Consider the following 25,045-nt stretch of genomic DNA (forward strand, 5'->3'; position numbering starts at 1 on the left):
CAAATGGAACAAGACAAAAAGATTGGCTTCAGGTTTTGAGCATGGTGGCAGGAAAGGCAGCGGTGTGTCCGCTGGCCTGGGAAATTTCTAAGCGTTAATAAACCAGAAAACAAAAGCACCTAACCTGAGGGAATATGTAAGTCGTCACTATACCGCACTGCTTAGACTTCTACAGAGCTGTTCCCAGGTAAGTTCCCCAATGCTCCCTGCTTAGCCTAGAACACTTTCATGCATATGGCGTCTCTGAGAAGACTATGTCCTATGAAATCCATTAAGTGGGAGCTTCCCTTATCCTTCCTCCCCTTCCACCTCCCACAAGTCATCCAGCCCTAAATATACTATCAGACTTTAAGCCAATGCTTTAAAACACCCTTGTTGGTTTCCTTGGGACTGAAATCACTTTAGTAATATGGTATTCTATTATTCTTTTTTGTTAGCAGGTAGAAAGAAGTCTATATTACCAGCACCATATGTTATTTATTTGTACAATGCCTGTGTTCTTAGGAAGTGTAAAAATCATGTATTATCTAGATGATAAAGTCAAACCAAACATTCATTACTAAACAGACATTTCCTAGGGAATAGGGAAAGACACATATTACACATCACAGCCTAAGTGAAGGGCCCCTCTGCAGTTATGCACTGCACAGAGCCTGTCCTTATGCTGCATCCTAATTGTGCTTGATCTTAAAACTGAATACACCCCCATCCAGATGCTAGGAGCCTGCATCTTGAAAAAGGGCCCTTCTGTCAGGCCACTGATAACCCCCAAGGAAGTCAGCATAGTTGCATTTTCCTCCCTTCACTGTGCCATGAAATTCTGTACATAGTTTGTGCTGTGCTCAGTCGCGCCCAACTCTCTGGCAACCCCAAGGACTGCAGCCTGCCAGGTTCCTCTGTCCATAGGTTTCTCCAGGCAAGAATACTGGAATGGATTGCCATTTCCTTCTCCAGGGGATCTTCCTGACCCAGGGATCAAACCCACGTCTCTTGTGTCTCCTGCACTGGCAGGTGGATTGGATTCTTTACCACTACGCCACCTGGGAAGCCTACATAGTTTATACTGCTGCTGCTGCTGCTGCTGCTAAGTCGCTTCAGTCGTATCTGACTCTGCGACCCCAGAGACGGCAGCCCACCAGGCTCCCCTGTCCCTGGGATTCTCCAGGCAAGAATACTGGAGTGGGTTGCCATTTCCTTCTCCAACGCATGAAAGTAAAAAGTGAAATTGAAGTCGCTCAGTCGTGTCCGACTCCTAGCGACCCCATGGACTGCAGCCTACCAGGCTCCTCCGTCCATGGGATTTGCCAGGCAAGAGTACTGGAGTGGGGTGCCATTGCCTTCTCCAACAGTTTATACTACTAACACTTAAAACTGTTTTTCAACTCTACTGCATAAAAATATGTTCAATAATATTCAAATGATGAAAAACAACTTAAATGCTAACCTTCTGATTGACCTGACAACCTTCTAATTTAAAAGGAAGCAGTATTTAACATTTTAGATTACTAGCATCTCTTATTTTAAGCTAAATGTGAATTACACCATTGCTGAGTTTCATAATTGACAGAGCAGGAGACTAATACCTCTTCCTTAAATAAAAGTCAAAATGTTAAGATATCCTCAGGTTGCTGTCAGTTATGCACTGGGGGGCAGAAAACTCGAGAGTATTTGCTCTAAGACGTCGGTGTTGCGTGCCTCTCCTCAGGGTTCCCATAATCCCCTCCGCATAGCTCTCTCCAAACATTGTTCCTTTGTGCTGCAATTAGGGTTTTTGAATCCCTCTCTGTGACTTATCTGAACTTCCTGAGGATGGGGACCACATCTTGTTCATCATCTCTGTATCCCCAGCGGCTGAAATCAACCAGAGCAAGAGCCCCCTGAGGCCAAAGGGAGGAAACAGAGTCCAGCTGGATTCCCTGACTTCAGGCACAAGGTGCAAAGTCAGGACTTTGCAGCGTGAACTTTCCCCTTCAGAGAAGAGCCGTGGTGACCTTAAAATGAGTGAGGGAAATTTGTCCTTGCGTGCTCTGAAGCAACTCCAGCAAACACCCGCTTTGGGGGAATATGGGCTGCCTTGGTAGTTCAGAAGGTAAAGAATCTGCCTGCAATGCAGGAGACACAAGAGATGCAGGTTACGCCGTCCCTGGGTCGGGAAGATCCTCTGGAGAAGGAAATGGCAATCCACACTAGTATTCTTGCCTAGAAAACGCCATAGACAAAGACGCCTGGCAGGCTACAGTCCATGGGGGTCACAAAGAGTAGGACAAGTCTAAGCAACTAAGCATGCATGCACATGTATATATTGAGGAGAACGTTAAGTTCTACTCTCTTAGCAAATTTCATTTATACAATAGTGTTTTCAACTATGGTCATTATATTATACATTAGCTCCTCAAACCTTATTCAACTTATAAGTGATAGTTTGTACTCTTAGAAACCTCTCCCTATTTCACCCATACCCACCACCTCCAGAAACCACTCTTGCATTCTCTGTTTCCAAGAGTCTGACTTTTTTTTTAGATTCCACATATAAGTGATACTATGCAGATTCTATCCTTCTCTGACTCCACTTAGCATAGTGCCCTCAAGGTCCACCCATATTATTGCAAACAACAGGATTTCCTTTTCTCATGGTTGAATAATACTCCATTGTATCTGTGTGTGTATCTTTACATTTTAAGGACTGGGTAACCTTTAACCATTAGAACAGGTGAGCTCTTTGGCCAGCGTACTGACAGAGGGCTCTTCCTCTCTTCATGTCCTAGTGATTTGAAAATCAGTGTTAATAATCAAAAGGAGAAAGCATGTCATCCTCTAAAGTGTTCTGACCTAAAGCATTTTTCTACATGCAGGTAGAAAAAAAATTGTAATTCAACAGTCTTTTTACAAGAAGATAAAATATCTTTATAGCCCAAATCTATTTCCTATTATGGAATTTAAAAGAGAGCATTACTTTAACAATTGCATATGCAGCACTTCACCAAAGACACAAAAACTTTTTAGACTTCTTCTCTTCCAAAGGTTCCCCAAACACAACACCAAATCACAGATTTACCACTTGAATCTCGAAAAGGAGAACCTATGTTCTACCTTGTATGATGAGGCCAGTAAGAATGAACAACCATGAGAGAGATGGGCTTTTAAAATTAGGTCTTTAATCTTCACTGGCACTTCTGAACCTAATGGTGCCACAACAATTCCTCATAAATAAGATATAATAATCTTTACTGACCACAATAGGCTGGAAGTCTTAGAAGCACAAAATCAAAGAGTAAATAAATCGTATACCAAGCTTCAATTTTCAAGCACTATGCATTTTTTTTAAAAGCTGAATGTTAGAGTTTTACTCCTCTGTATATAGGGTGAATTTATTAAGCTTCCAAAAAGATGGAATAGTTGAAATTCCATTCCATGACCTTCTCCCCTTTGTAGACTACCATTTGGTCTAATACAACTCAGAGGGGTTTATTGTTGGGGCAATTTCACGGGTTAGCAAAGGCCAAACACTCACTAAAATGAAGCACATGGGTTTGAATAGCCCACCATGACATCAGGTTTTCAAATTACTTTTCCTTCTATCTCCAGAAGAGATTCAATTTCTCCTCCAATGGTCTCCCACCTCTTCACCCCAAGGCCACCCACCTCCCCTGTGCCTCCTTAAAGCCTAGAAACATTATAGAGCTTCAGAGAAGAAAAAAGAAGAGGGTAGGGGGACTTTTTGTGTGTGTTCTTAGAGTCTCTGAAATCAAGGCACCCAAAAAACTATGACAAAAACAACAGCAACAGCAAGCCCTGGGACACAGATGATGTCTTGACCTAATACTGTATGGTTATCTTTCTAAAAGGGAGATAATTTTAATCTGCTGTGTAGTTATTCCTAGTCATCTGGTTTCATTCCAATATGAATCCTACCACAAACTAAAATACGCAAAATCTTTCATTAACATATCAGAGGTTTTCATTTCATTATAAATCAAACTAAATAGGTCATGACTGTTTAATCAGCATGCAAAGTATTGCCTCTGGAATACCTGTAGTGAGTGCCTTGACACCTAAAATTCTTTTTAGTGCTTTGAAATCTAATTCTATCCTAGCTAACCCTAGCCCAGTTCATCACTCCCTCACATCAAAATTTTCACCACATGATGCATAGATATTGTTCTAAAATCTGTGTGATGTACATTAATAGCAGGAATTTAAATATTTAAGGGAGAAAAAAAAAAAGGAAAGATGGGTGAATGGAAAAAATAATGAATCTTACACACATATCCATCACTCACAGTTAATCCCAGTTAATATATTGGTTTCCTTTCAGTCTTTTTTCTACATATATATATTTTATAAGTGAGATGGGTTTTCACTGAATATTATGTTAGCTAGCACTTTTCCATGTAATTAATTTTTTTGGAAAAGTAGAATTTTAATGGATGCAAATTATTTAACAAACAATAATTTATTTCACCATTAAAAATATCCAGGGGAAAAATAGATTCTATGATCACATCCTACCCCTTGTCCCAACATAGGACTTTTCCCTTCCCTTCAGTTCAGTTCAGTTCAGTCGCTCAGTCGTGTCCGATTCTTTGCGACCCCATGAATTGAAGCACGCCAGGCCTCCCTGTCCATCACCAATTCCCAGAGTTCACTCACACTCATGTCCATCGAATCGGTGATGCCATCCAGCCATCTCATCCTCTGTCATCCCCTTCTCCTCCTGCCCCCAATCCCTCCCAGCATCAGAGTCTTTTCCAATGAGTCAATTTTTCACATGAGGTGGCCAAAGTACTGGAGTTTCAGCTTTAGCATCATTCCTTCCCTTAGCAGTCAAGAAAAAAGGGTGAGAGAAAATGATCTCCTGAAATTATGTTGCTGATAGACTCAGGCCTCCCTCTTAAAAAAGAGATTTATTCTTCTTTACAAAGGAAAGTTCGCAACATTCCTAAAGGTTAGTGAGACCATAATCATCTGTATTTATTAATTAATCTCTTAGGAAATCTATTCTAGTCCTGTAGCTTTCACTGCATCAGTATGTAGATAACTCTCATGTCCATCTCTAGCCCTGATTTTTCCTCTGAGTCACCCCCTTGCAGCAACTTGTTGGTCTGTTGGGCATCTCAGACTAAGCACAGCTCAAACAGAATTTTTTTCAACATTTTACTTTGCCTTGGCTGCTAAGGTGTGTCCGACTCTTTGCGACCCTATGGACCGTAGCCCAGCAGGCACCTCCGTCCATGGGATTTCCCAGGCAAGAATACTGGAGTGGGTTGCCATTCCCTTCTCCAGGGGATCTTCCTGACCAGGGACTGAACCCAGGTCTCCTGCATTGCAGGTGGTTTCCTGCATTTCCACCAGATTCTTTACTGACTGAGCCACCAGGGAAGCCCTTCTATTGGAGTATAGCTGATTAACAATGTTGTGATAGTTTCAGATGAACAGTGAAGGGATTTAGCCGTAAACATGTATCCATTCTCCCCCAAACTCCCCTCCCATCCAGGCTGCCACAAAACAGTGAGCAGAATTCCATGTGCTATACAGCAGATCCTTGTTGGTTATCCATTTAAAATATAGCAGTAGACCTGTCCATCCCAAACTCCCTAGCCATCCCTGCCCCCCATTCTTCCCCCCTTCCCTGGCAACCATGGTTCCTTCTCTAAGTCTGTGAAGCCAAAACAGAATTCTTGGATCTCCCCACCAGACCTGCTTCCTACAACAGCAAACAGCATACAAAGTGCCAGATGCTGTTCTGGACTCACTGAATCCTCACTACCTATGATACGTACTAATATGATCTCATTTCATGGAAGCCCCTCTGTGCTTGGGAGAGAAGAATCAGCAAAGAGAAAAACTGTTTCCCACTCAGATACTAGGAATGTAATATCTTTAAGTTCCAAAGGGTAATAGTAGGGAAGAAAATGCATAACACAAGGTCAAAAATTTCTTGATGGTGGAATCTGGGGTCAAAGATAGGACGCCTCTATGGTTTCTCCATCAGGCCCCACCCCTCAACACACAAAAGGAAGAAAAATCACATTATGATCTGGGCACCTTCTTCCCTTTGGTACAAGACCACCTGGCAAGCAAAATATTTTAAATCATTAGAAAAGTACCACAATAGTTCATTATTTTGTGTAATTTTAACAAGTAACCCCATAAAAGCAAGACTGTAGAATATTCAAAGTTATTCTGCTGCTGCTGCTGCTGCTAAGCCACTTCAGTCGTGTCCGACTCTGGGCGACCCCATAGACGGCAGCCCACCAGGCTCCCCCGTCCCTGGGATTCTCCAGGCGAGAACACTGGAGTGGGTTACCATTTCCTTCTCCAATGCATGAAAGGGAAAAGTGAAAGTGAAGTCGCTCAGTCGTGTCCAACTCTTCGCGACCCCATGGTCTGCAGCCTACCAGGCTCCTCCGTCCATGGGATTTTCCAGGCAAGAGTACTGGAGTGGGGTGCCATTGCCTTCTCCACAAAGTTATTCTATACTTTGCCTTATATCAGACAAGAAGATAATAGCAAAACTGCAAACATTTCTGCTGGTCTACGAAAGAAAAACTTGCTTCTGCAGTGTTTCTCCTGTAGTCTCACACTTACCAGCACACTCAGGACACTTTTGATACCAGATGTGTTTGTGTGGAGGAGTTTCTCATATCAAGAGGTTCTGTAACACCGGCTGAGTCTCCTACAATTTAATTCTGACACTACCTGGAGGTCACATCAGATCCCACAGGTTAAAGGCACAGTCCCACAAGAGTGCTCCCTACTCACCCCACTTCAGACGCAAATCACGAGTCCAGATTATCACCAGTGCTCCTGACCAAAGTGTTAGTCACTCAGTCATGTCTGACTCTTTGTGACCCCATGGACTGTAGCCCACAAGGCTCCTCTGTTCATGGAATTCTCCAGGCAAGAATACTGGACTGGGTTGCCATGCCCTTCTCCAGGGGATCTTCCTGACCAAGGAATTGAATTGCAGGTACTGTCTGAGCCACCAGGGAAGTCCAAGGGGCTACAAATCAGAGGTTCCTACAACCTCCTCCCCAAGTTCAATTAATTTGCGAGAGTGGCTCATAGAACTTAAGAAAACAGATTACTTGCTAGGTTATACCGATTTATTGTAAAAATTATATGATAAAAGATACAGATGAACAGCCCGATGAAAGAGGCATGCGGGGATGGGAACCCATCCCCATGTTCCCATGGAAATACCTGCTTTCCATGCTTTCTCCTGGGACCCACCTGCCTGGCACTTCCATGGGTTCAGCAACCCCAAAGCGTTCCAAATGCCATATTTCTGAGATTTTTATGGAGTTTCATCATAGGCATGATAGACCATTTCCAGGTCCTTTTCTCTCCATAGAGAATGGGGGCATGGGACTGACAGCTTCTAATCATGCCTTGGTCTTTCTTGTGACCGGCTCTCCTCCAGGAGTCCGCCAAGAGTCATCTTATTAGAACCAAGGATACGGCTGTTACCCTGGAAATCCCAAAGGATTTAGGAACTCTGTGTCAGGAATCAGGGTAAAAGTGCAAACATGAGAACAAAAGATGCTCCTAGTGCTCTTATCACTTAAGAAATTATATGAATTTTGGGAGCTTTGTGCCGGGAACTGAGGCAGAGGCCAATATACACATACATATTCTATAGAGTAACAGGGATAAAAAGCACATCCCCAAAATATGAAAGATACAGGTTTTTCTCTTTACGTTAATGGTCAAAAAGTCTACAGTTTTTAAAACTGTCAATCATTTTTAATAGAAATTCAAAATATGTAGTGAGTGCCACGTATTCAAAGGATTTAGAATTTTATGGAAAAACATAAGCCTAAAGTATATATTTAACAAATGTTAAAAAAATATGTATATTGAAGAGAAAGAATTTAAAACTGTACAACTCCATAAAAGTAGTCTAAGTGAAAACAGAGTTTTGGTGAACAAAGTTTTATTTCATGAAGCTACTTTGCAGAGCCTGTATCATGCAACATACTAATGACCATTCATATTTCTATATATTTTACTTCTAGAGAAAATATTTTCCCTGGACACCAGTACAAAATAAGCCTTGAAGGAAAAAAAATATAGAAGAGGCAAGACAGCAGGCTGAGTGATTACTTTTTAAGAAAAAAAATATACTTACGCAGTGGTTGTCTGCACGTCATGCCAGCCTCTGCTAAAGTTCTGTTTTAATTCATTCATCAGGTTCATGCCGAGTTTTTGTTTTATCTCCACAAGATGCCTTTCTTTTGCTGATAAAACTTGTCTTAAGGTTGTAATTTCGTCTTCCAGCTACAAGCAGGAGGGAAAATGATGGGGGAAAAATGTCAGACCAGGTGAAACATTCAAGGGCGGAAGCTCTCAGTGATCCAAAGCACCCTGGGCACCCTCTTGTTTACACAGCCCTATGCAAGGCCTTAGCAAACACATCCTGTAGAGAAGTCTAATATTTTTAAATGAAAGTAGATTTTTTAGTTTGAATGGTTCTAAATGTAAACACTACTCCTTGTAAAAAATTCACAGCAAAATACAAAGACAATAAAAACCATGTGTAATCTACTAGGAAATAGACACTGCTTAGAGTTTCTGGTTTTCAATCATCCAAATGTTTTTCTAAAATTATATGTAGGTATAATTTTTGAACAGGAAATTGATTGTGTAGTCTATATCTAATAACTTCTTTTCAAGTGCCATTAGTCAGCGTTATTTTTTTGCCATCCACACCTAAGCATACATTGTGGTTTTGCCAAGCTGGCATTTTACTCCTTACTTTAAAAAAAAAAAAAAAACGAAGCAGCTAAGTTTCATTTACATTCCAAGTGTCACTCTACTCCTGACCACAAACAGCATCACTAACCCTGTCAATCATCTTGCAAATGTGTTCCTTGGGTCACCAGAGACATAGCTGCTAGAAAAACAACTCAACAATGACATCTACTTTTGCAAAAATAGTGTTGTAAACCTTTGTATTCACAAAAAATCACTTAAAACAGGCAGAAATACTGAATCAACCATCTGAAATGTTCTAGTAGAAAAGAACACTATCTTCGAGGTTTTAATATCAGCAAAATGTCCTAGTAGTCTAACGTTATCCTTTTTTTTTTTTTTTTTACAGTTGTGAAACGTTTTTGTATGTTCGTGGAAATTTTCCTGAAGTCTTTCTAAAATGAATTCCACCTTCCATGACATGTTATAGTTAGTAGCATCCTATGTTTTCATTTTTTCCTTTTTCTTTGGCCATGCCAAGTGCCATATGGGATCTTAGTTCTCCTACCACAGATCGAACTCATACCCCTTGTGTTGGAAGCACAGAGTCTGGACCACCAGAGAGGTCTCCAAGCTATAGCTTCTTGACAAGCAAGAGTCTTCGGTATGCAGCTGTATACTCATTACTCCAAAAGGAGTATATTCAGGGGTGGCCAAGGGGGACTGTGTTTTTAGTCTCTCCATTCAATGAGAACACACTATCATTTTAAAATCAGATCCTTCTATCCTTTTGCTCTCATGTTATATTCCATATTTTCATCTTAGTCAACGAGCTCACCTGCATTTAGTCTGTTGCCTAAGATTTCTCAAGGTTGTATCTCTAGCTCTCTTACCATAGAAAATACTTGGGCTTCAGGTCAGCTTTTTATTCAGCATAGAAAGATTTTTTTTCTTCTTTCTTTTGAATAAATAATATGTTTGAGTGACTGAAATAACTAGGAATCTGGTTTTATAGATATATTAGGTATTACTGCTTTTTCCAATGTGTAACAAGGGTAATGAGAAATTTTTTAACTTGCAGAGAAAAATTAAAGATGTAGAGAAGAAGAGAGAGGTTTAAACATCTTGGTATTCTCATGCTTTTATCTATGGAATCTCAGAAATTTACTCAAAATTATGGGGGACAGTAGGATATTCATTAGTTTTGGGGAGTTGGGAGGAATGGGTAAAGGATTCATAAGATTTCTAATGAAATCCATGGTCCCAAAAAAGTGATAGAAATACTGAAGTGACCAATTCATCAAACATCATCCTAAAGAAATATTAAATCCCACATCTAATCATTTAAAAATTGAAGCATATGTTAAAAGGTATTTGTAGAGAAAAGACTTCTAATGATGAAAATATGAACTCAGTTACTCTATGCAGACTAATGGCAGGTACTATAATGAAAGTCTCACTATTTCAATAAAATGTTAGACTCACACTTCTTAATGCTTTCATTTATATATCAGTGATCTAAATATAATATATGCCAAAATAGTTATTAAGAAAATCCCAAAAGGTAAAATTAAAAGATAATTCTTAAATTACATTAACATGCAAGACTGAAAATGGTCAATCTCATCTCTTTCTGCAGAGCACAGAGTCCTGACACAGCAGCAAGTCCTTTAATCACAAATACTTTAAATGATGATCCTGGTGAGATTCAATCCCTTATTGGACTAATGAGAATTTTTGGCCTAGTTACATCAATTTCAGTTTATATAAAAGTCACTCAGAGAGCACATTTAAAATGAATATTCCAGAAGGAGGCCCCTTTTAAGGCCCTGAGATTCTGATGTCTCAAATTTGGTGAGGCCTGTCTATATATATTGGAGAAGGAAATGGCAACCCACTCCAGTATTCATGCCTGGAAAACCCCATGGACCAAGGAGCCTGGTGGGCTACAATCCATGGGGTCGCAAAGAGTTGGACACGACTGAGTGACTTCTGTGTGTGTGTGTGTGTCTATATATATTATTTAACAAGCACCCCCAGATACTCTGATGCAGGTAGTATAGAAATTCTACATTGTAACCCATATCAAATTCATTTTGGAATGAGCTGGAGTGCAGGTAAATCATTAATTGAAGTATTTAAGATATCCTTTGCCTGTTAATTTTAAATTAATCATGTCTTCGTTAGAAACTAATAGTCTGGTTCTTTGGTTTCTTGATTCCCCTAGGAGATCTCCTTGTAGGATAAATATTTATGTACAAGATTAGATATTTAAACTTGGTTACTTATATATGAATGAATAGGAATTTAAGTGTTGGCGAGGATGTGGAGAAATTGAAACCCTTGTACATTGCTGGTGGAAATAAAAATGGTTCAGCCACTGTGGAAAATAGTCCAGCAGTTTCTCAAAAAGTTAAAGGTGGAATTATCATATGACCCAGCATTCCTATTTCTACTATATTCCTCAAACAAATACATGTATACATGTTCATAACAGAACTATTCACAATAGCCAAAAGACGAAAACAATCCAAATACTCATCAAAGGATGAATGGATAAATAAATTGTAGTATATACATAAAATGGAATATTATTTAGTCACAAAAATATATGAAGTACTGATATAAGCTACAACACACATGAACCTCAAAAACATTTGGCTAAATGAAAGGAATCAGACACAGAATGTCACATATTGTGTGATTCCATTTATATGAAACACCCAGAATAGCTGAATCCAGAGACAGAATGCTGGCTCATGGCTACAGAAAAGAAGGGTAAATGGGAAGCAACTGCTTAGCAGGTAATGGATTCCTTTTTGAGATGATGAAAATGTTCTGGAACTAGACAGAAGCGGTGTTACACAACATTATAAGAGTACTAAATGCCATTGAATGATTCAATTTAAAATAGTTAATTTTATATCAATTTATTACAATAAAAATGCAAAAATACAAATGAACTAATGAGTTAGCTTCAAAATAAAATTTATATTAGAAGACTGAAGACTTACTTTTCTATTTATTCAGCTATATTACATAAAATATGTCACAAATACAGAGAAAGAAATAGCTTTTTAAACCATTAATTATCAGTATGATGTTTAGGAGTAAGAGCCTTTGGTCTCTTGTTCATACTGCTTCAAGTCATGCTTCTTCTCCTGCCCTGGCTAAGAGTAAAGAAGAACTAAAATTAAAATGCAGATACTATCTGGGAGAGTATGACAGGCCATGGGTTAGCAAGACATTTGGTCAAACATTATTCTGGCTGTGTCTTTGAGGGTGATTATGCATGTGATTAACATTTAAACTGACAGACTGAGTAAAGCAGATTGCTCTCCCAAAGCTGGTGGGCCTCACCCAATCGGTTGATGACTTAAATAAAAAGGCTGACCCTTCCTTGAATAAAAGGGAATTCTATTTGCCTGACTGCTTTTGAGCTGGGATGTTGTTTTGTCTTGTTGTTGTTTGGCTTTTTTGTTTTTTCTTGCCTTCAGCTTCAAACTAAAACATCAGCTCTTCCCAGACCTTTAGACTGAGCTGCACCATTGACTCTCCTGGGTGTCCAGCTTGCTGACTGGACACAGAATCACATTAGCTGACTCCTTAGAATAACTCTCTTTGTATATACATCCTATTGGTTCTACTTCTCTGGAGAACCCCGATTAACACAGAGGGGTGCTACAGTAAGATGCTATTGGTTATGAAGGCTTTAATTGTTCACCAGTTCAGTCCAGAAAGAAATAAAGACTTGAAGGAAAAAACTGGGAAAGGAAGGAAAAGCCCAGGACACTTATTTGTCAGCCTGAGACAGGTGGCTTGAGGGCACTGTGTGCTTTCCTTGGGAAACCACACGCCAAGAAGGAACAGCCAAAAGAGGCTTGTCTACTTAGTAACGCTGTCTGGTAATTTTCCTACTCCTATTAATGCCTATTTTTCTTGAGTCATTTTATCGAGGCGACATTGGCAGTACTTGATTATTATATAATCATAAATTTACAGTTATCAGGCCAACACTTCATCCTTTTCAAAAACCAAGCCACATTATAGAATACTGAGCATCAAATGCAGCTTCGCAAAATGAAAGTGGGAGTGGGATGTTAGTAGCACAGAACTAATGAGCAAGTTTATTTAAAAAGAGAGCTAGGAAAAAAAAAGAACCCCACAGAATAGATGTGTAAAGAACTCAGAAAAGATGTTAGGAGCAGCTGGTAAGAGGACTAATGAGAACAAATACTTAAAACAAATAGTATTTCTTTATATATGGACAAGATTTGTTTAAAAAAAAAAACAAACCCATATTCTACTTCTGGAATTTACAAATACATACATTTGTTGGTGCTCTGAATCAAGTTCATTAGAAATGTTAACTGCACACCCTCCATGTGTACACAAACCACTGCATCAGGTCAGAAGTGATACTGGTGTTGCGTTGAAGGAACTTTTTTTTCTTTTTTTAGAGCTCAGCTTTTTATTGAATGTGTTACTAAAGAGGCTTAGTGAAAAAAGACCAGAGCCCATGTCATCATCAGACTCTTCAGATTCTGCTGTCTTTGCTTCTACTTTCTTCTCCTCAGCTGGGGCAGCAGTGGTGACCGGGGCAGGTCCGCCAGCCCCAGAGGAGGTTCCCGATGTTGACACCGGCCAAAGCCTTTGCAAACAAGCCTGGCCAGAAAGGCTCAACATTTACACCAGCTGCTTTTTTTTTTTCTTTTTAATTAATTAATTTATTTTAATTGGAGGCTAATTACTTTACAATATTGTAGTGGTTTTTGCCATATACTGACATGAATCAGTGAACACATGTACACCAGCTGCATTAATGAAGGCATTGATCTTATCCTCCAGACTGTCACCTCATTGTCGTGCGGAATGAGGGCTGAGTGGGTGCAGGCGAGCTCCAAGATGGAGGCCAGGGTGCAGGCGAGTTAGCTAGGAGGGGGCTGCCAGGCACAGTGCTAGTTGCCGGATGAAGTGAGAGCCTCACCCCAAAATGGCCTTAGCTTCCTCAGAAGGACCAAGCACCTTAGCAGCAGCAGAGGAAAGCTGAAGGAACTTTTAAAAAAACGCATATTGCATGACCACAATAACAAACTCAGGACTGAACAGATTCCTCTTTTAAAATGCAGACTTCCATCTAAGATGTAGTAGCCTCTTGGACAGTATTTGCTTACGTCTCTCTTCTCAAGGACAGGTCTTCCTGCAGCCAGCACTTGGTAAAAGAACAATATGCTGGTTGTGTGAGTGAATGCAGTTACAGATTCACCCTGAAGTCTAAAGGTATCCTCCTGGAATATGGGCTACAAAACAGCGTAAGGTAAAAGCAGACCAGGGTGTGGGGGAAATGGAGCAGGGTGGATCCAGCACAGCTGACAGACAGTAGGAGAATCCAAGGGAGGGCAGTGTACAGAAGGGGAGACTGGGTGCCCGGCATACCCTGCGACTCCTTTAAGCAAAGCAGTCAGACATAAGACGTCCTTCTACACAAAGCTCTTGCCTTGGATCATGGCCACAACTGATTGCCTGACTCGAAAGCAATCTAACAGGCTGATCTGTGAGGTGTCCACCCACGTGGCTAACAGACCCAGTGGGATCGTCCCTCAAACAGAGAGGAGCTGCTTGTGGGCAGGGGTCCTGGAAAAATATCTCTGGAGAACTGAGGTAGATAAGCTGAGCTGTTTACAAGACATCTCAGTTCTTCATAGGGCCAGCGGTGAGACCGCTGAGATGTCCTTGATACAATTAAACCCTAGCATCTGAGGTCATCTGAATGCATGTGTGGTCTGAAAGAACCTAATTTGTGTGTGTGTGCGAAGGGCAGGCACTATATAAGGGCAGAAAAAGCGGGTTTAAGAAAAGAGTGAGCATAAAGCATTGGTGGCCTGAGGTGGAGGGAGAAGAAATGGGAATGTGAAAAGGAAAAATAGCAGATTACTTTCTTTGCTTTTTGCTGCGCAGGAGCAAAGAGCTGTGCCCAGTGCCCCCAGAAGTCACACTGCTGCCCTTAGCGAGATGCAGTGCTTCTTCACTCCTGAGGAATCCAGAAATGAGAGACAGGAGGCATGGAGGCTAATGCATCGTAAGGGATGAAAACATCAATCCTGATAACATGAACAAGTAACAGGGAGTCTGATGTTACTTTCAGAAGTCAGGCTCAAAAAGTCTTAGGAGTGAGACACACTGGAGGATCGTTAATGTGGCCAAATGAGACAAAAATGTGTGAAAACCTTGGGTTTTTATATTCATGGGGGCAACCACTGAGAACCAAGGCTTACTGTTTCTCGATTATCAAAGTAATACATGATCATTGTTGAAAGTTTAGAAAATATAGAATGCAGGTGCACAAAACATAGATGTATGTATGTGTGTATCCATCCGTCTGTCCATCTACCTATCTGTCTATCAGTAACTGCCGAAAGAAAAATCAAGTCATTTTATAAAACTTGGTCTGTTACAGAGATTGTGTACGAACTTAAACTTGGACGGTAGCAGTGAAGGAGTTAAATTTTGGCTTAGAATCAGTTAGCTAACACTGGTCTGTAGAATATAACTTTTGGACACCAAAACTGACACAAACAAGTCATGATCCAGGATTCCAGGCCTTAAGAAAATGTGGAGCTAGGACGTTCTCTGTCAAGGCTGACTGGTCCATGAACCCTGGCAGGTGTGGCCAATGTGAAGTCAACAAGGTGGTTCTGGATCAGTGGCCACAGACAGACCCAGCTAAAGAACTAGGCCATTTGATCCGAGGCACTGTCCTTACTAAAATAATCTCTGCTGCACTAGAAGAACAAGCTGCTCTTTTATTTGAGCATGAAGTTATTTTAGGGTGTGTCTTGTGAAAGCACCTGAAATGTCTTCAGTATTATTAAGAGCTATCGTGAACACTTCAGAACCTTAGAGCTTGGAGAGTCTGGGATGAATGAAGTGGGGTGAGGGGAAGGTGAAGCTTAACTTAAAGCTATGGTCACCATTGGGTAATGGACCATTAGCATCACAAAATACCATAGAAAATGAATTATCTTACAATTCAACACCTATTCAATCTTATTAAATGAAAGACAACATTACTGTAATATGGACCTTTTATTGGTCCATATAAATGTTCCAATATATTGGTCCATATAAATGGACCTCCATTTCATAAAACCTTACAGAAAAACTCAAACAAACTTTCTGGCCAACCCAACATCAGACTAACAATAATTCTGAGAATCCGGAGATAGGCATAGCAACAAGAAGATCACTAAGCATACCTGAACTAGTTCTGCCTTTAACTCTTCTTTTTCTTCCTCGGAGAGCATGCTAGGGGAGTCAGCACTGGCTATTGCGTCTTCATCTCTTCCTTGCAGTGGTTCGGTCTCCAACAAACCTTTAGGCAAGATTGGTAAAATATACTGTCATTTAAAGAATGAATTTAGCCAAATTCTAGTTCCACAGTCTGAAAGACTAGATACTCTGATCGACCCTCTCTCTGAAAAACAACTAAAAATTCCAGAAGAAAATCATTCTAAATGTGCAATGAGCTGCCAAGAAAGTGAAGAATACTAAGAATCGCCCAAAGTTAAGTGAAAGTGGGAAGCTATAGATATAAACGAGTTTTCATTAGTTCTACATTTGCCACCGAGATGAATCCCAGCCTCGGTTTCCACTGTCCCATGGGATGCAGATGACTGGGGACAAAGCCCAGGACTATTGAGGGAGAGGGTTTTATGAAGAGACCCCTCCATAAATCTACGTCCCCACAGGGCTACACCCTAAGAGTAAGGTGAACTAGAAATAAATACCCTTCATCCCCACAGGGATCTACAAGGCAAATCACCTGCCTTGACCCTCAGCACAGAATGGACAGACCAATAGAGCCTCCCCCAAGAATTCATGACATCCTCAGGTGATCCAAAGGAACATTGAGATCAGTTCAGTTCAGTTCAGTCCTTAGTCATGTCCGACGCTTTGCGACTCCGTGGACTGCAGCATGCCAGGCTTCCCTGTCCATCACCAACTCCTGGAGCTTGCTCAAACTCATGTCCATCGAGTTGGAGATGCCATCCAACCATTTCACCTTCTGTCATCACCTTCTCCTCCTGCCTTCAATCTTTCCCAGCATCAGGGTCTTTTCCGATGAGGCAGTTCTTCCCATCAGGTGGCCAAAGTATTGGAGTTTCAGCTTCAGCATCAGTCCTTCCAATGGATACTTATGACTGATTTCCTTTAGGATGGACTGGTTGGATCTCCTTGTAGTCCAAGGGTCTCTCAAGAGTCTTTTCCAACACCACAGTTCAAAAACATCAATTCTTCGGCACTCAGCTTTCTTTATAGTCCAACTCTCACATCCATACATGACCACTGGAAAAACCATTGACTAGATGGACCTTTGTTGGCAAAATAATGTCTCTGCTTTTTAATATGCTGTCTAGGTTGGTCATAGTTTTTCTTCCAAGGAGCAAGCATCTTTTAATTTCATGGCTGCAATCACCATCTGCAGTGATTTTGGAATCCAAAAAACAATGTCTCTCACTGTTTCCACTGTTTCCCCATCTATTTGCCATGAAGTGATGGGATCAGACGCCATGATCTTAGTTTTCTGAATGTTGAGTTTTAAGCCAACTTTTCACTCTCCTCTTTCAATTTCATTAAGAGGCTCTTTAGTTATTCTTCACTTTCTGCCATAAGGGTGGTGTCATCTGCACATCTGAGGTTATTGATATTTCTCCCAGCAACCTTGATTCCAGCTTGTGCTTCATCCAGCCTGGCATTTCGCATGATGCACTTTGCATATAAGTTAAATAAGTAGAGTGACAATATACAGCCTTGACGTACTCCTTTCCCGATTTGGAACCAGTCTGTTGTTCCATGTCTGGTTCTAACTGTTGCTTCTTGACCTGCATACAGATTTCTGAGGAGCAGGTAAGGTGGTCTGGTATTCCCATTTCTTGAATAATTTTGCACAGTTTGTTGTGATCCACACAGTCAAAGGCCTTGGCATAGTCAATAAAGTAGAAGTAGATGTTTTTCTGGAACTCTCTTGCTTTTTTGATGATCCAGCAGATGTTGGCAATTTGATCTCTGGTTCCTCTGCCTTGTCTAAAACCAGCTTGAACGTCTAGAAGTTCATGGTTCACATACTGTTGAAGCCTGGCTTGGAGAATTTTGAGCATTACTTTGCTAGCGTGTGAGATGAGTGCAATTGTGCGGTTGTTTGAACACTCTTTGGCATTGCCTTTCTTTGAGATTGGAATGAAAACTGACCTTTTCCAGTCCTGTGGCCACTGCTGAGTTTTCTAAATTGCTGGCATATTGACTGCAGCACTTTCACAGCATCATCTTTTAGGATTTGAAATCGCTCAACTGGAATTCCATCACCTCCACTGGAAGCATCATTACAAACAAACCTTGAGATTAGAGGTATTAAATAAAACTATTTTTGACTTTGGTAATGGAAATATACAGATATGAAGCCTAGAACAGCTGCAGCAGTGAGGAAACATCATGACCACACAGACTCTTGGTAAGGGGCGTGGGAAGTGCCTGGGTTCTTGGTGACACCATTGTGCCACAGATTGTCGAGGGACTTCTGACTTGTCATGTGAGCAAAATGCTTTATTAGCAAAAAAATAAAGAGGTTCCCTATGGAGTTTGTCAGCATCTGGTCAACACAAATGCATTGTTCTCTAGGGCATAGGACACAGGCACACACATATAGGGAAGCTTTATTTATGACATGAATTATGACAGCGCTGGCATTTATACTTCTCCACATAAAGGGAGGTCATACAATACATTCTACTGGAATAACTTGTTACCCATATTTTAAAAAAATGGGACACCCTCACACCATTCACCAATATTAAATTATAAATATTTTACAAGACAACATGGGACTTCATATTTATGGACTTCTAGGTAAGAAAGGCAGAGAAGGTAATGGCACCCCACTCCAGTACTCTTGCCTGGAAAATCCCACGGACAGAGGAGCCTGGTAGGCTGCAGTCCATGGGGTCTCGAAGAGTTGAACACGACTGAGCAGCTTCACTTCCACTTTTCACTTTCATGCATTGGAGAAGGAAATGGCAACCCACTCCAGTGTTCTTGCTTGGAGAATCCCAGGGACGGGGGAGCCTGGTGGGCTGCTGTCTATGGGGTTGCACAGAGTCGGACACGACTGAAGTGACTTAGCAGCAGCAGCAGCAGTAGGTAAGAAAGTATTTCTTAAGATACACAAAAAAGGGAAAATCTTGAAAGAAAGGAGGGATAAGATGAAGAATGAGATATCACCTCACACTTGTCAGAATGGCTATTGTCAAAAAGACCACAAATAACAAATGCTGAAGAGGAGAAAAGGGAATCTTTGTGCACTGTTAGTGGGAATGTAAATTGGTGCAGCCATTATGGAAAGCCAGTATGGAGGTTCTTCAAAAAGCCAAAAATAGGATTTACTGTATGATCCATCAATTTCACTTATGCATGTTTACCCAAAGAAAACAAAAGCACTGATTTGAAAAGATATATGTACCCCAATATTCATAGCATAAGTATTTATAATAACCAAGATATGGATGCAGTCTAAGGGTCCCTCAACAAATGAAAGAATAGAGAAGACATTGCAACAGGTGGATGGACCCAGAGGGTATTATGCTTAGTGAAATAAGTCAGACAGAGAAAGACAAATGCTGTTTGTTATCATTTCAATGTAGAATCTAAAAAAACAAACAAATAAAACAGAAACAGCCTCACAGACATAAAGAACAAACTGTTGGTTACCAGTGGGAAGAAGGATCGGCAAGGGAAAACATAGGGGTAGAGGATTAAGAGAGACAAAGTACTATCTGAAATAAATAAGATACAAGGATATATTGTAAAGCACAGCCAATATTTTTATAATAACTTTAAATGGAGTATTTGTTGTTCAGTCACTCAGTCATGTCCGACTCTGCGTGACCCCATGGACTGCAGCACGCCAGGCTTCCCCGCCCTTCGTCTCCCAGAGTGTGCCCAAACTCATGTCCATTGAGTCGGTGATGCCATCCAACCATCTCATCCTCTGTTGTCTCCTTCTCCTGCTGCTCTCAATCTTTCCCAGCATCAGGGTCTCTTCCAATGAGGTGGCTCAGTATATCAAAACACTGAATCAGCTTTTCACCACCAAAGACTACAGCTTTTGTCAGGCAGTTTTCTTCTACAGCTCAGCTCTCGTCTAGTTCCTAGAACCCTGACCTCTCCTCCAGCTTAGGGACTGTATTGATTTCCTGCTGCTGTCATTCTGAAGAACTACAACATCCCCTGTTCGTTTCCCTTAATCCTTCCTATCTTTCTAATAGTTCCTTCATTAAACCCTTTTAAACCAGGCACCTTTTCTGAGCATGCCATCCATCAAGTTCTTTCCTGGTCCCTGACTGATACAGGAAGACTGTCCCCACTCTCCTTTTATTTTGGGGTGAGATGTCTAGAAAAAATAAATGTTTCAGATTGTCCCATACCAACCTGGAACGCAGCCGCATCTCTGTAAACTGCTCAGGTGCTGGGTGGTGGGGCAGATTGACCCCTGTGTTTAGTTTCCTAATTCAATCTTCTGCAGTCAGGTAACCATGCATGGGATCCAGAATACCTGTCGTACTTAGGGAGAAACTTGCCACCTTGGCCAGGGGTGGGGGTCCTGCAGCCGGAGTGGAGGGTCCTGGCTCTGGCCAGAGGTCTGGATGGAGAAGGTAGAGAGATCTGACACCAGTGAGTGCCAAAGTGAGGCTGAATCAGCCTGGAAGGGCTATTGGGCCCAAACTCAGGTGAGGAAGACAAGATCACAAGCAATATCTGCAGGAAACAGCAGCAGCAGAAGACTTCATGGTCCCAGCTGCCCAAAGAGCCAGTGCAGAATACAAGGCACTACATGGGCCTTCCTGCTTCCATATACTAGCCACCCTCTTAGCTGGGACAAGGGAAAGGGCAGCTATAAAAGGAGAATTCTGAGCTCAAGGGTACTTTTACTGAGAAATTGAGTATTACTTAAAGGGGCTTTAAAAATGATTGTACTGGAATGGACTAAACCACTTCTTCTTCCACACTATCCAAAGCCCAAGGGTGGTAGGGATACAGGTATAGATCAGGGATAGGTTTAAAAAACAAAATGGAGCACATGTATGTACACCAAGATGTAGTGTGAATAAATCTTGTGGTCCTGCTGTGGAGTACTTTGCACACAAAGATGACCGTTTTACTTTCATTTAATTGTTGTTCAGTCACTCAGTCATGTCCAGCTCTTTGCGACCCTATGGACTACAGCACGCCAGGCTTCCCCATTCTTCACCAACTCCCAGAGTTTGCTCAAACTCATGTCCATTGAGTCGGTGATGCCACCCAATCATCTAGTCCTCTGTTGTCCCCTTCTCCTCCTGTCTTCAATCCTTCCCAGCATCAGGGTCTTTTCCAATGAGTCTGCTCTTCACATCAGATGACAAAGGTATTGGAGCTTCAGCATCAGTCCATCTAATGAATATTTGGGATTGATTTCCTTTCATTTAATACATGCAACAAAATATACAGATTCGTTTTAATAAAAGTAACAAATATCTACAGGTCTGACTCTACTGCAGGATTCATGCTTCTGCCTTGGCGAGGTGACATCCTGGGGAAGCAGGTAGGTCTCTAAATACCTGTCCAGTGCTAGCATCTTCCTGCTTTCACTGTATCTACCACTGGCCGGTAATGACTCAGATGGGTCAGTCCCACATATGGGGCTGAATGACAACAAACTGAACCAGATCCAACTGAGAAGTCATTGTGGGCTGGTCTCAGCCATTGCTAATGGGGTCTCTCACTCATAGGACCTGGGTTGGGAGTCTGGCTCAGTCACAAGTCACTGGGCTCTAATTTAGGCTAGTCTGACTCCTAACCCTTCTATATCTCAGAGCCATTTGAAGAATAGTAAACAAAATGTTGGTAAACACAAATCAAGAGTGAGCTCTGGATTAAAATATCTCCCCTCTAGTCTTGAAATGAAACCAGCCACTGGCATCAGCACACTTTTAATGCATCCTTGTCAAATGCTCCAATGAATTGCTGTTGTTGTTCAGTCACTAAGTCATGTCCGACTCTTTGCGACCCCATGAACTGTAGCATGCCAGGCTTCTCTGTCCATCACTATCTCCCTGAGTTTCCTCAAACTCATGTCCATTGAGTTGGTGATGCCATCCAAACATCTCATCCTCTGCCTTCCCCTTCTCCTTTGCCCTCAATTTTTCCCAGCATCAGGGTCTTTTCCAATGAGTCAGCTCTTTGCATCAGATGGCCAAAGTATTGGAGCTTCAACTTCAGCATCAGTCCTTCCAATGAATATTCAGGGTTGATTTCCTTTAGGATGGACTGGTTGGATCTCTTTGTTGTCCAAAGGACTCTCAAGAGTCAGTGGATTAGGTTGTGGCTTCATGTATATGATTGAAACAGTATAGACAGCTATGAGTTAAAATGACTATGAACTGTGATTTCAGTTGAGTGATCATATCCTGAATTGCTGGCAAATACAGAAAAGTTACAGAATTTCTCTTAAAAAGCAAAATAGTCTTGCTGGTATGTGTGTGTTTGCACCAATATTCAGAAATAAACAAATTTAGCCTAACAAAGAAGAATAGTGTATATTTTCAAAAAGAACACACAGCTATCCTACGGACTTAAAAAAAGAATTCAATAAAATAGCTCAAATGAAAATTAACCATGTTTTAAATAATAAATTTAAGACTGCAATATTTATTACTTAATCACATTTTCTTTAGGATGTTTGGTAAAAATAGCTTTAGGCATTCTTTTAACATAAAACTTCAAAGTATCTCCACTTATTCCCTAAGGGAAAAACAACTGAGCTAATCTCAATCCTGTTGGATTTATGATTATCTTTAAGTGAACAAAGCCCCTAATACATATTAATTTGAGAAGGGCAGAAATTAAAGCTATAAAACAAATTTATTCATTGGAATCCTTTCCACAGGATTCACTAAATCTTCCACAAAGAAGCCAAAATATTGTTTCTTAGGCACCACCTTGTAGTATCGGCAGAGGCCTCAAATGCTAACAGCAGTACAGTGAGGCCTCTGCACTGCCACGTCCTAAAACCGAGGCCTGAGCCCTGAGGCAGGACAGAACTGGGTGGGGGTAACCTATCTCCAGCCTTTGAGAGCAGGGGTGAGACATAAACCCCGACTGTCGCCTATGACAGTCTGTAGCTGTAACATATGCAGCCTCACCACCATCCAACACTGGAAAAAGTCCAGGGTGGGCTTTCATCTCCCAAACCCTCTTGTATAGGAGTTGCTTAATGAATGCTTATTGAACCAATACCCTAGAATAGAAAACCAAGCTATCAACTCTTCTTTTTGTTCACTGAAGTATCAGTTCAGTTCAGTTCAGTCGCTCAGTCGTGTCCGACTCTTTGCAGCCCCTTGAATCGCAGCACGCCAGGCCTCCCTGTCTATCACCAACTCCCGGAGTTCACTCAGACTCACGTCCATCGAGTCAGTGATGCCATCCAGCCATCTCATCCTCTGTCGTCCCCTTCTCCTCCTGCCCCCAAGCCCTCCCAGCATCAGAGTCTTTTCCAATGAATCAACTCTTTGCATGAGGTGGCCAAAGTACTGGAGTTTCAGCTTTAGCATCATTCCTTCCAAAGAAATCCCAGGGCTGATCTCCTTCACAATGGACTGGTTTGATCTCCTTGCAGTGCAAGGGACCCTCAAGAGTCTTCTCCAACACCACAGTTCAAAAGCATCAATTCTTTGGCGCTCAGCCTTCTTCACAGTGCAACTCTCACATCCATACATGACCACAGGAAAAACCATAGCCTTGACTAGACGAACCTTTGTTGGCAAAGTAATGTCTCTCCTTTTGAATATGCTATCTAGGTTGGTCATAACTTTCCTTCCAAGGAGCAAGCGTCTTTTAATTTCATGGCTGCAGTCACCATCTGCAGTGATTTTGGAGCCCAGAAAAATAAAGTCTGACACTGTTTCCACTGTTTCCCCATCTATTTCCCATGAAGTGATGGGACCGGATGCCATATATATATATATATATATATATGTATAGATTTTTCATATTCTTTTCCATTAAGGTTTCTTATGGGATACTGACTACAGCTCCCTGTGCTATATAGTAGGACCTTGTTGTCTGTCTATTTTATATATAGTAGTTTGTATCTGCTAGTCCCAAACTCCTGTTTTATCCTTCCCCACCCACTTTCCCCTTTGATAACCATAAGCTTGTTTTCTACATCCTATCAAGTCTTCTCGATGCCCTTTGCATATCTCTTCATTATCCGTCATATTTGTCTATCCTTTTGAAGTTTCACTGCTACAACCCAATATTGCTTGCTGTGCCTACTGCTTACTGTGATTTAGGCTTTTATCACTACACACTCAAAAGTATTTAAATCTCAGCTAAATTTTATCTCCTTGCTTTCAGTGGCTTTCTCCATGACTCAACCTACACAACACTCAAATTAATATTTTGAACACAATACTCTCATCATGTCAAAACTAGTTTAAAAAACATTAAGTGGATGAGATTTGTTTCTAAACTAAATTTGAAAATTCTAATACTAGCATTCAAAACCATCTACAGCAGTCTACAAGTGATGATTCCAACTAGCTTACCTAAGATTTTCCCACCAATGCTTCAAAACCCAACAGGCTGTCACATGCTATGTCCCTCAGTCATATTCTAGTCATTCCTGTTTTCATACCACCCCATCTTTCTCCAAATTCTCTCTCCCCTTCCTCTTCAGTTTCTCTTCTGAGAATCCTACCAAGTTGCCAACAACACTAGGAAAATAAGCTAATGTGTTGTGTGCCTTAAATTAATCTAAAATGTTGCCTTTTTGCTTTCTCTACATTTTATGATATATACTGCTCTACATATTGCTACTAAATAGCATATATAGAGTATAAGCTATAGTATAATTTGCATTATAAATTGCAGTAAAACACACAATACTATATATTACTATAGTTATAGTTAAACAAGTTTATGAAGAAAACTTTTCAGACACTGTCTTGCAAAAGTTTAGTGTCCTTAAAATATGAAGAACACATGAATCATCACTATTAATAGCATTGTTTTCTAAAGCTTTGGTGTCATTTAATAATGTAACTAAAACAAGTCATCTCTGTAATGCTTAGCCTGAGAGTTACTAATCAGCTAACTAAAGGAAGACTTTATGCTTTTTACTAAGTATTTTATCTAAAGATGCTTCTGAGGTTGTAGAAGACTAAATTAAATTCTTATACTCCATCTTTCTGCTTTTTAAAAAAATATGCTATTTAGGTGATAACCCACACAGTTAGATGCTAGTTAAAATGTATTCATCTCT

The 25,045-nt window shown here is 40.9% G+C and overlaps 1 protein-coding gene across 4 annotated transcripts in view; it reads right to left on the minus strand.

Moving 5' to 3' along the window:
- The window catches only part of TPD52L1 (TPD52 like 1), a 90,273-nt gene that overhangs the window by 14,281 nt on the left and 50,947 nt on the right, over positions 1-25,045 (minus strand). For all 4 annotated transcript variants that reach the window (XM_086317014.1, XM_086317015.1, XM_086317013.1 and 1 more), the window contains exons 2-3: positions 15,951-16,066; positions 8,132-8,280 (exon numbers count right to left, since the gene is read on the minus strand). In XM_086317014.1, coding sequence (XP_086173140.1) covers positions 8,132-8,280; positions 15,951-16,066 — 265 coding nt within the window. The remainder of the gene's footprint in view (positions 1-8,131; positions 8,281-15,950; positions 16,067-25,045) is intronic.

The sequence above is a fragment of the Bos grunniens genome, chromosome 9 (assembly GCF_055505025.1).
Source record: "Bos grunniens cultivar Pamir isolate PY7600 chromosome 9, Bosgru_T2T1.0, whole genome shotgun sequence".
In the NCBI taxonomy this organism is placed as follows: Eukaryota; Metazoa; Chordata; class Mammalia; order Artiodactyla; family Bovidae; genus Bos; species Bos grunniens.